The following is a 12,446-nucleotide window of genomic DNA, read 5'->3' on the forward strand; positions in this document are numbered from 1 at the left end:
GTTAGGCTCACCAGTAGGTGGGGGGGAGTGATGGCAGCGGGTGTCACAGCGGTGTTGGCAGCTTGGGCCGCTTGGGCAGTGATGAACGCTCCTTGTGCAGCTTAGGCTTTCCCCACCTAAGCAAGGTGCGCTTGTAGTCCAGCCATTCCCTGTTGGATGCTGCCGAGGGCTCTCATGAGCTATTCCTCGGTTGGTGTCAGTGCGTGGAGAACGACAGTTGGGACAACAGTGGGGATATAGAGCGGCCCCTCCTGCGAAGATGCAGATGTGGCAGAATTCGAGGAATTCCCAATGGCAGTCTGGAAAGCTGGGACAACAGTAGAAGGAGCGGTGGCGTTTCCTTGATTGGCCATGATCTTTTCTCTTACTTGCTCTCAGAACAGACGTCTCTATGAATGAGCGGAAAGAATAAGACTAGTGGGTCGCTGAAAATGCTTCGGACCCCTACATAAAGATAACCACACCAAAATAAAAAGTTAGAACCAGAGTTCATAGGACACAAAACAAAATTACAATGATTAAAGGGTAAATTATGGCGCTTCAAAAGATCTTAACAAAATACTTTTCATGAGTTTAAAATCCCCGGCAACGGCACCAAATTATGATAACTAAAATTTGTTGAAACGTAATTTGTACATTTTCACAGGGAATTTATATTCGGAAATCAATGAATGAATGACTATAGAAAGCGGTCACATATAGTAAAAGATTGTGGTTGTAAACCTTGAGTAATTATCACAATTATTTATACTCTTTTTACTAGTGAGTTTCCAGGTCGAACACAGGGATTTTAAGTCAAGAATTTCAAGTCAAGTGTAAATCTTGAGAAAGCGGCGAATAATGCATTAAAGGACCCGCTCTGCAGCGGATCCAGATTTCTACTCTATGGAAAGCGGTAAATAAAAGTGGTAAAAGTGAGCGGAGGTGAGCGGAGCGGAGGCGAGCGGTGAAGTGCCAGCGTTAATCGAGTGAATGGGGCATGAGCGGATGGCGATTATCGAGTGAACGGGACATGAGTGGATGGCGATTATCGAGTGAACGGGACGTGAGCGGATGGCACAATATGTATAAATATATATGTAAGCGGTGGAGAGTAAGGGAGAGGTGTTGTGTCTTACTTGTGCGTTACTTAATGGCTAGGTTTTCCTGGATGTAGTGAGCAAGCGGTGTAAGTGTGTTAACGAAGGTATATGTATAATACGGAAGCGGTGGAAGGAGATAATGTAAATATATAAACAGAATTATAAAGAATTCTTCACACTGGAATTTGACCTTAAGGGATTTACAACAAGACTTCAATGACACCCATAATTGGAATATTATAAAAAATAAACCCTACTGTCACTAGGAATTTCTGTGACCTAATAGACCACCGTCTGTGCCCCGTGAATTATCCCAACTTCTGCCTCATTAGTGGCTTTACCCTTCTGTTACCTCTTTTTAATCAAAATTGAATTCAAACCAATAGTTAAGCAGGTCGACAAGGCTCTCGCATACTTAACTATACTAAACTACCTTAAAAACGCTTTTGGCAAAAGACAAGGCTTAGATAATTAATTCTTCTCGTGCTCTAAAACAGTGAAATGAAATTCTTTAAATTCAAAGTTTATATAAGTGTGAAGAAATTGTGAAAGAAATATAGATGAAGAACTTAATGATATTTAATTATTTACTAATAAAGCTGGAAATGCTAGAAATACAAAGGTATAATTAAAAGCAGTAAGCTACTCTAACTAAGCGGTAAAGTCTTGGCCAAGGGAGAAGGGAAATCCCTACTCCCTTGGCCATTCCTGTGGAGAACTCCTTTACAGGGTTGGAGCTCTCGAAGAACAGGAAGACAGCTAGAATGCGCAGGAAGTTAATTGCTAAAATACTCCTGATCAAAGTATATTTACATAAAGATATTTGGGCCTATTTATAGTAGGTGAAAATGAACGGTTGCAAGCAGTTACAAGGCAGTTCCTACTGCTCGGCAGTTAGGCGGTTGATGGCAGTTATTATGTTGAAGCAGTTGCTGGTCATAACTCTTAGGGTGTCCACTTCGCTTGCATAGAATAGTGAGGGCTTAGATCTTCCTCGCTTGCCGGAGGGCTGAAGGGCATCAGCGCAGCTAGGATTGGTTGTTCTGGTTGGAAATGGAATGGCTAACCCGCTGCAGGTGGAACACTTAGTCAATATCTGCTGTCATTCTGCAGCGGTGGACGTCTGGGCCATCGCTTGTAAGCAGGAGAGACTGTCGCTTGCGAGCGGTGGAAGCTACCGCTTGTCTCTCTTGCCTTAGTCTTTTCTAGGTGATGCAACGGCCGCTTGCAAGCGGAGGTGGCTATCGCTTGTGGCGTCTGCCTTAGCTTTTCTAGTACCAGAGTATCGCTTAAAAAGGGCAAAAATCGTTAATAATCTCAACAACGAAATTTGGATCATACCAAGCGATATAGATCAATAATGTATGCCATTAACAAGTTATTATGATGATTTTTATACAGAAATTCAAGTAATACACAGTTTTGTCAAGCTAAGAATATGCTCATATTTGGAGTCATCACCGGTGAAGGAATCAAGTCATAACGTATTTCAAAACAAATTGAATTTGTTTGTTATTATTAAACAGTTTATTCTCGTATTTAAGAGTCTTGTTAGAAAGTTTATCCTCATTCTCAGGAGATTGAAGAAAGTTTATCCTCGTTTCTAGGAGATTTTGGAAAGATTATCCTCGTTTCTAGGAGGATGTAGAAAGTTTATCCTCATTTCCAGGAGATTGTAGAAAGTTTATCCTCGTTTCCAGGAGTGGTGAAGCTATGATTTTCCCCACGGTTTGAAGTGTTGTATTTCTCATCTTCTGATAAATCTTCAGTAGGCAGCCATACATTCCAATAGACATTATGCTCAATTACATATCATGAGCACGAGTGGCGAGTTCTTTAGAAGTATGGGGTCGGATCCCTTGTAGGATGTATTTCAAGCCCCATTGCATTCCTTGGATGCATATTTCTATGCTGGAAGCCTCAGACAGACGGTCTGTGCAGTCGAGGTTTAGACTTCTCCAGCGGTTGATGTAGTCGGTTACTGGCTCATCTTTCCATTTGTGGTTATTGGTGAGTTCGGTTATGCTGACAGTTCTCTTTGTATTGTAGAACCAATTCAAGAACTGGTACTTTAGTTGTTCCCAATTTTCGATGGGACCAACCTCTAAGTCGATGTACTAGTCGAACGTGTTGCCTTTTAGTGACCGCACAAATTGTTTGACTAGGAGGTCTTCATATGTTCCAGTATTGTTGCATGTCTCGAAAAAGTGCGTTATATGTTGCTTTGGGTTGCCTTTGCCGTCAAATTTTTGAAACTTTGGTGGTTGATAGACCGTTGGCATTTTGAGGGCGTCAATCCTTGCAGTGTAAGGCTTGGTGTAAGTGTGCGTCGGCCTTGAACTCCCTTCGAATTCTATTTTGATTGCCCCCTTAATGTATTTGTCAAGTTGGGATATATGGATGAAGGAATTGGATGATCCTTGAAATGTATTTGATTCTGCCACTTTTTCTTTGCCATGACGTTGCTCCACAGATGTTGCCGCTTTATTTTGGACCGTTGGAGAAGATGGTTGCTTTTCGATGGCATGACTGGATTCTTCAGGCTTGTCCAGCTTGGAGAGAAGTTTTTCAATAAAGGCGTCTTATTGGTGCATGTGTTGAGACATCCCTTCAACGATTTTGACCAATGCGGCGAGCAGGTCCTCCATATTTGATGCGTTAATAGTCATTACTAAAGCGAAAGCTGATGCAGTCGAATGACTTGAAGTTGGCCGATGAGTAGGTAGCATGAGAGTGCCTTTGAAGCTTTGATTTTCCTTGCAAAGCAGACTTTGATCCACAAGCTTTGGGTCCTTAATATTTTAAGCGTTGGTAGTCATCACCGGAACAGAGCTTGATGCGGTTGAATGACTTGTAGTTTGTTGAAGGATGAACGATGCGGGAGTACTCTTGAAGTTGTCGTCTTCTTCATAGAGTGGACTTTGCTCTGTGATTCATGCTTCTTGTTGTCATTCAAACATTTGTTGCAGCGTTTGATTTTTTTGATGCGGTGGATGCAGCGACTCCTTTAGTAGTGATGGCGGCTTGAACAGCAACTTTCGATGCAACATTGGAAGTTTTGATCTTAAAGGAAGCCATTGATTGTTGAAAGTTCTTCGAAATGAGAGATGAAAGGTAAAGAGGTCCCACTAGGCATGCCAAAAGTCTGTGGACAAAAAATTGTGTTATTTTTAATAAATACAAAATTTGTACAAATAATATTTGATTTGGATTTAAAGCGGATCCTATTCTCTAAATGGGTCATTTGATTCTCTTTAAAGGTCGATTTGTTTTCCAACTTGGTTTTCGATGGCTTCTTTGATCCGAAGAGATTTGGTCTTCGGTTTGACTTTTCTAGACTTTGGAGGGCTTTGGCCTCCGTATGGACGATTTGATCGTCGCCTTTGGATTTAATGTCTTCTTTAGATGATCTGCGGCTTTGATCTTTGATTTGGCTTTGCTGCATTTTGGAGAGTTTTGGTCTCCATGTGAGCGATTTGATCATCGACTTTGGATTTGAAGTCTTCTTTAGACGATCCGAGGCTTTGATCTTTGATTTGGCTTTTCCACCCTTTGGAGAGGTTTGGTCTCCGTGTGGGCGATTTGATCATCGGCTTTGAATTTGATGTCTTATTTAGACTATCCGTGGCTTTGATCTTGATTTGGTTTTGCCATTTTTTGAAGAACTTTGGTCTCCGTGTTGGCGATTTGATCATCGGCTTCTCTTCTTTGGACGATCCGAGGCTTTGATCTTTGCTTTGCTTTGGTTTTTCCGCCTTTTGGAGGAATTTGATCTCCGTATGGGCGATTTGATCATCGGCTTTGGATTTGATGTCTTCTTTAGACGATCCGAGGCTTTGATCTTTGGTTTGGTTTTGCCACTTTTTGGAGAGCTTTGGTCTCTGTGTAGGTGATTTGATCATCGGCTTAGGATTCGATGTCTTCTTTAGACGATCCGACGCTTTGATCTTTGGTTTGGTTTTGCCACTTTTTGGAGAGCTTTGGTCTCCATGTGGGCAATTTGATCATCGGTTTCTGATTTGATGTCTTCTTTAGAAGATCCGTGGCTTTGATATTTGATTTGGCTTTGTCACCTTTTGGAGGGCTTTGGTCTTCGTGTGGTCGATTCAATCGTCGGCTTTGGATTTGATGGCTTCTTTGGATGATCCGAAGCTTTGATATTTGGTTTGGTTTTGCCGTTTTTTGGAGAGCTTTGGTCTCCGTGTGGGCGATTTGATCTTTGCTTTGGCTTTTCCACCTTTTGGAGGACTTTGGTCTCCGTGTGGGAATTGATCATCGGCTTTGGATTTGATGACTTCTTTAGACGATCCGAGGCTTTGATCTTTGGTTTGGGTTTGCCATTTTTTGGAGAGCTTTGGTCTCCGTGTGAGCGATTTGATCATCGGCTTTGGATTTGATGTCTTCTTTAGACGATCCGTGGCTTTGATCTTTGATTTGGCTTTGCCACCTTTTGGAGGGCTTTGGTCTCCATGTGGGCGATTCAATCGTCGGCTTTTGATTTGATGTCTTCTTTGGACAATCCGAGACTTTGATTTTTTCTTTGGCTTTTCCGCCTTTTGGAAGACTTTGGTCTCTGTGTGGGCTATTTGATCATCGATTTTGGATTTGATGTCTTCTTTGGACGATCCGAGGCTTTGATCTTTGCTTTGGTTTTTCCGCCTTTTGGAGGACTTTGGTCTCTGTGTGGGCGATTTGATCATCGGCTTTGGGTTTGATGTCTTCTTTAGACTAACCGAGGCTTTGATCTTTGGTTTGGTGTTGCCGTTTTTTGAAGGGCTTCGATTTCCATGTGGACGATTTGATCGTCGGCTTTGGATTTGATATCTTCTTTAGACGATCCAAGGCTTTGATCGTTGCTTTATCTTTGCCGCCTTTTGGATGGGTTTGGTCTCCGTGGGGGAGCGATTTGATCGTTGGCTTTGGATTTGATGTCTTCTTTGGACGATCCGCGGCTTTGATCTTTGGTTTGGCTTTTCCGCCTTTCGGAGGGCTTTGGTCTCCGTGGGGGGGGCGATTTGATCGTTGGCTTTGGATTTGATGTGTTCTTTGGATGATCCGTGGCTTTGATCTTTGATTTGATTTTGCCGCCTTTCAGAGGCTTTTGGTCTCCGTGTGGGCGATTCTATCGTCGGATTTCGATTTGACGTCTTCTTTGGACGATCCACAGGTTTGATCTTTGGTTTGCCTTTTCCGCCTTTTGGAGAGCTTCGGTCTCTGTGTGGGCGATTTGATCGTCGGCTTTGGATTTGATGTCTTCTTTGGACGATCCGCAGGTTTGGTCTTTGGTTTGCGTTTTCAGTCTTTTGGAGAGCTTCCTTTGGCTTTTACGAATTCCTCAACGGCTTTGGGAGCTTTGATCCTTTATTCGGCTTAGACATACGATGAAGAACGTTAACTTCATCGATTCGTCAACCAATATTGAATCATTTGTCCAAATCAGTGACTTTCGACAAAGAACGCTTCGAAGGACACGAAGAACATGAATAACAATACAGAGAGAGTCTAGAGACTTACCCATTTGCTTGAATCCTCGATTCAACTTCGTGACACGTTCTGATTGGCCAACAGGAAGATTTTATTATATTTCCTTTTTCAACGGATGGTGTTTTTCATTTTTTAAGGATTTGATCGCGCGCCTTCCTTTCCCGCCTAGATCTTTATATCATTGTCTTTTTGGAAAATATTAATTTATATACTTCCTTTATTGACAAGATTAATTTATTTTGCTGCCAAATTTATTATGGCTCTATTTATGCACATAATATTTGTATGATATCTTCCATTTTAAGCATATTTTTGCATTAATAGTTGATATCTATTATACAAAAATTAATATATGTGCATAATTAATTGCCATATATTAATTTTATGAAATTTTATTTTCTTCCAAAATAGATTATATTTAATTAAATTTAGTCATATATTTTTAGTATCTAAACTAACATTGATTAAAAAAAAACACTTCAAAAAAAAAAGAAAAAACACTTCCAATTAAAAATATAAAACAAACACATATGGCTATCTATTTATTCTTATAATTATATTAATTTTATTGATTTTGATTACAACATATTCAACAGTTTAGGAAAGGCGGTGGATATATTGTTGATTTTTGTGTGTATATACTTTTTTTTAATCAGTATGTTGAATCAATATATGATACATATGTTACGAAGTATACACGTAGGTCATTCGTATATATATATATCAATGCTTTTATTATGCTACGTCATCATGTAATGATTACATTTACTATTATATATGTAGGGGTGTCAATTCATGTTTTTGGGTCGTGTTTATGTCGGGTTGAGCCATGGGGATAACAAAAAAACTGTCAACCCGAACCCGACCCGAACCCGAAATTTGACCTGAAACCCTAAACCCGAATACCACACGAATTCTTTCAGGTCGGGTTCAGGTTGACCTGAATTAGTTTCAGGTCACCTGAAACCCAAACAAACCCGATACGAACCCGACACGAAACAAACCCGAAAATTTAAAAAAAATTAAATTGACCTAAAAAATATCATTTTTATATTAATTTATATTTAAAATAATATAAATATTATAAATTAAAATAATAATAATAAAAGTTTCAGGTCAACCCAAAACACGAAATTCAAAACCTAACCTGATTTTTATATTTCAGGTTATCAGGTCAACCCGAAACACGACCCGAACACGACACGAATTTTTTTCATTTCAGGCTCGGATCGACCCGAATTTTTTCAAACCCGGAATACCCAAACCCGAACCTGAAAATTTTCAGGTCAAACGGGTTCAGTTTTTCGGGTCGGGTTTACTTTTGACACCCCTATATATATATGTAATGAGTCTTTGCAATTGAAATGAAGAAAAACTACTGCCCATCTCCATTATTCAAAGCCTCTCTCCCTCTCTTGTCTCTCTCTATATTTATATATAAATGTCATACTTATCATAATACGTACATATATTATATTCTCATACAAATATATATACATATATGTATACCTATATATATATTTATAAACTTACCAAATAGTATTATATTATTATTATATAACACGTTATCAGTACGAGGGCTCTTGCCTTTTTTTATTTTTGGTAAGTTTCATTTTTATACTATCTATATTATCTATTTTCTACACTATGGAAAATCTTACAATATTTTCTTTTAAACCTCTCTCTTTCACCGGCAACAATTTTCTGACTTGGTCCCTGGATGTAGAAATGTATCTGGTGTCAATGGGCCTTGTTCATACAATTGCCAGTGAAAATACGGCTACAAGCCAAGATCGGGCTAAGGCTATTATTTTCATCCGTCATCATTTGGACATTCTTCTACAGTCTGAATATTTGACGGTGAAAGAGCCACTGGATTTGTGGAATGAATTGAGGGAGAGATTTGGGCACTTGAAATATATCACTCTCCCCAAAGCCCGACATGATTGGCTTAACCTGCGATTGCAGGATTTTAAAACTGTTACAGAGTACAACTCTGCTATCCATCAGGTTACATCTCAGTTGAAACTCTGCGGAGAAAATGTTACTGATAATGATAAATTGGAGAAGACTCTCTCTACCTTTCATGCTTCGAATGTTGTGCTGCAACAGCCGTATCGTGAGAAAAACTTTCAAAAGTACTCACAGCTCATTGCATGTCTTTTATTAGCTGAGCAAAATAATGAGTTATTGATGAAAAATCATCAGTCCCGGCCCACTGGTTCCAGTCCGTTCCCTGAAGCGAACGTGACATGTTCTGAACGAGGCCGAGGACGTGATAGAGGCCGTGGACGTGGTCGCGGTCGTGAGAGTCAATGCGGTCAATATACTCCTTACAATCGCCGCAGTTTTGACATTGACATGATGCAGAGTAAACCCCAACATGGGGATATAGCCGAAAAGGCTAAACAGGGAAAGAGGCAAATCGGCAGTTGTAATCGGTGTGGCATTGAAGGCCATTGGGCCAATACCTGCAGAACAGCCAAACACCTAGCCGGTCTTTATCACACCTCACTGCAAAAAAAGGGGAAGGAGGTCGAGACTAATCACGTTGATAACGATGACGACCCCGATGATGATCTTTTGGATTACGACACAACGCATCTTGATATAGCGGATTTTGTCGTAGATCCAGCAAACCCCCAGTGATAGACATATTATGTCATTTTACATTATGTTTTGTAATATTTAAATTATCGCATATTACCTTTTTGTAATGCATTTTGTAATACTTATATCTGTCTTTATTAATACTGCGTTTACTTATATTTGAAGGTTAAATGGATGCCAATCAAAATGATGCAAATATGTGTTTCATTGATAGTGCAACGACACATACTATATTGAAACACGAAAAATATTTCTCCCATTTGAAAAGGGAAAAAATGAATGTCAATACAATAAGTGGCAGTGCGAAATTAATTGAAGGCTCTGGAGAAGCCATTATGTTTCTCTCCGTGGGGACGAAAATTGTCATACAGTATGCACTGTTGGCCACTAAAGCTCGAAGAAATCTACTGAGCTTTCATGACATTCCGAAAAATGGTTATCACATTGAAACTATGAGTGATACTGATGGTGAATTTTTATTGATCACCAATATTATTGATAAAAGGAAATGCATTATTGAGAGATTACCCTCACTCTCTACTGGCTTATATTATTCCAGATTAGGTGTTGTTGAAACACACCTCACGGTAGATCAAAAGACTACCGATTTTCAGATATGGCATGATCGCCTTGGGCATCCTGGCAGTATAATGATGAGGCGAATAATTGAGAATTCGCATGGCCATTCATTAAAAGATCAAAAAATGTTAAACTCAAATGAGTTAACATGTGTTGCCTGCACTCAGGGAAAATTGATAACCAGGCCATCGCCAACTAAAGTAGGTATTGAATCACCTATATTTTTTGAAAGAATACACGGGGATATATGTGGACCAATAGACCCACCGTGTGGGTCATTTAAATATTTTATGGTGCTTATTGATGCATCTACCAGATGGTCACATGTCTGTTTATTACCTACTCGCAATATGGCATTCGCGAGATTGCTTGCCCAAATTATTAAATTACGGGCACAATTTCCCGATAATCCAATTAAAACTATACGTCTGGATAATGCTGGTGAATATAGATCGAATGCATTTGATGATTATTGCATGTCGATTGGAATTAATGTAGAGCACCCAGTTGCTCATGTTCATACACAAAATGGCCTGGCAGAATCACTTATTAAAAGATTGCAATTGATTTCTAGACCATTACTAATGAGGTCTATGTTGCCCGTTTCAGCTTGGGGGCATGCAATCTTACATGCAGGAACACTTATAAGAATGAGGCCGACAAGCTATCATAGCTATTCCCCAATGCTATTAGTATTTGGTCACGAACTAAATATATCTCATCTACGTATTTTTGGGTGTGCTGTTTATGTTCCTATTCCACCCCCCAAACGTACAAAAATGGGTCCGCAACGTAGATTGGGCATTTATGTCGGATATGAATCGCCGTCATTTATAAAATATCTTGAACCTATGACGGGCGATTTATTCACTGCAAGATTTGCAGATTGTCATTTTGACGAATCATATTTTCCGACATTAGGGGGAGACAAAAACGAACCGAAAAAGGATATTAATTGGAAAATCCCATTGAATTTTTGTGATCCTCGTACAAAGCAGTGTGAACTAGAAGTTCAACGCATTATACATTTGCAAAATATTGCAAATCAGTTACCGGATGCATTCAATTACTCGAGCAAAATCACTCGATCATATATCCAAGCTGCTAATGCTCTGGCTAAAATAATTGTCCCTGATGGACAAATTGCAAGTGCTAATGAATCAGCGAAACGCTTAAAACATGGTAGACCACTCGGTTCCAAGGATAAACACCCTCGAAAGAAAATAGGAATTAATGATGATAATCATGAAAATATCAGGAATTAATGATGATAATCATGAAAATATCAGGAATGACATTGATAAACCTCAATCCAACGAGAAAGTCAACCCTGAAATAATTGCTCCAGAAGAGCACGATCTTGAAGAACATGATGAGATTATTGAAAACTCAATTAACTATGTTACTTCAAGAAAATGTTGGAACCGTAAAGAGACAATTATTGATAATGCCTTCGCATACAATTTAGCACTTGATATAATTGAAGAAAACGAGGATCCAGAGCCAAAATCGGTTCATGAATGTCGGCAAAGAAATGACTGGCCAAAATGGGAAAATGCGATTCAATCAGAGCTTGGCTCATTAAACAAAAGAGAGATCTTCGGACCAATTGTTCAAACACCAGAAGGTATAAAACCAGTTGGATACAAATTGGTGTTTATACGAAAAAGAAACGAGCATAATGAAATTGTGAGATATAAAGCCCGTCTTGTAGCTCAGGGATTCTCACAAAGACCTGGAGTAAATTTTGATGAAACATACTCTCCGGTTGTTGATGGAATAACATTTAGATACCTTGTGAGCCTAGTAGTGCGAGAAAAGCTCGATATGCGTCTGTTAGACGTAGTTACTGCATATCTTTATGGCTCATTGGATACTGATATTTATATGAAAGTTCCTGAGGGATTCAATATGCCTGAAGCATACAAATTAAATCCAAAGAATCATATTCCATCAAATTGAAAAAGTCATTGTATGGACTTAAACAATCAGGACGAATGTGGTATAACCGTCTTAGTGACTGCTTAATAAAAGAAGGTTATACTAATGATCCTATATGTCCATGCGTCTTTATAAAGAAAAATGGATCAAATTTTGTCATTATTGATATATATGTTGATGATCTCAATTTAATTGGAACTCCTGAAGAGATCCAAATTGCAGTTGAATATCTAAAGAAAGAATTTGAGATCAAAGATTTTGGGAAGACAAAATATTGTCTGGGTTTACAAGTGGATCATGCGAACAATGGAGCATTTATCCATCAATCCACATATACCCAGAAGATATTAAAATAATTTTATATGGATAAATCTCACTCTCTGAGTACACCAATGGTGGTCAGATCCCTTGATCCCAGTAAAGATCCATTTAGGCCAAAAGAAGAAAATGAAGAAATACTTGGCCCCGAGGTACCATATCTCGGCGCTATTGGCGCATTAATGTACTTTGAAAATTGTACCAGGCCAGATATATCTTTTTCAGTAAATCTACTGGCCAAGTTTAGCGCATCCCCCACAAAACGCCATTGGAATGGTATCAAGCACATTTTTCGTTATCTTCAGGGAACTCATGACCTCGGTTTATTTTATTCGAGTAAATCTCAAAATGAATTAATTGGTTATGCTGATGTTGGTTATCTGTCTGATCCACACAAAGCAAAATCTCAAACTGGCTATTTATTTACCTGTG

At 39.2% G+C, this 12,446-nt stretch overlaps 1 protein-coding gene across 1 annotated transcript; it reads left to right on the plus strand.

Annotated features, from left to right (window-relative positions):
• The first annotated feature begins 8,759 nt into the window (after positions 1–8,759).
• On the plus strand, positions 8,760–9,215 carry LOC127245691 (uncharacterized). The gene has a single exon (XM_051266705.1). The coding sequence runs from the start codon at positions 8,760–8,762 to the stop codon at positions 9,213–9,215; it is 456 nt and encodes a 151-aa protein (XP_051122662.1).
• The last annotated feature ends 3,231 nt before the right edge of the window (positions 9,216–12,446 follow it).

Source organism: Andrographis paniculata, unplaced genomic scaffold (assembly GCF_009805555.1).
Source record: "Andrographis paniculata isolate CXL003 unplaced genomic scaffold, ASM980555v1 Contig22END, whole genome shotgun sequence".
Classification (NCBI taxonomy): Eukaryota; Viridiplantae; Streptophyta; class Magnoliopsida; order Lamiales; family Acanthaceae; genus Andrographis; species Andrographis paniculata.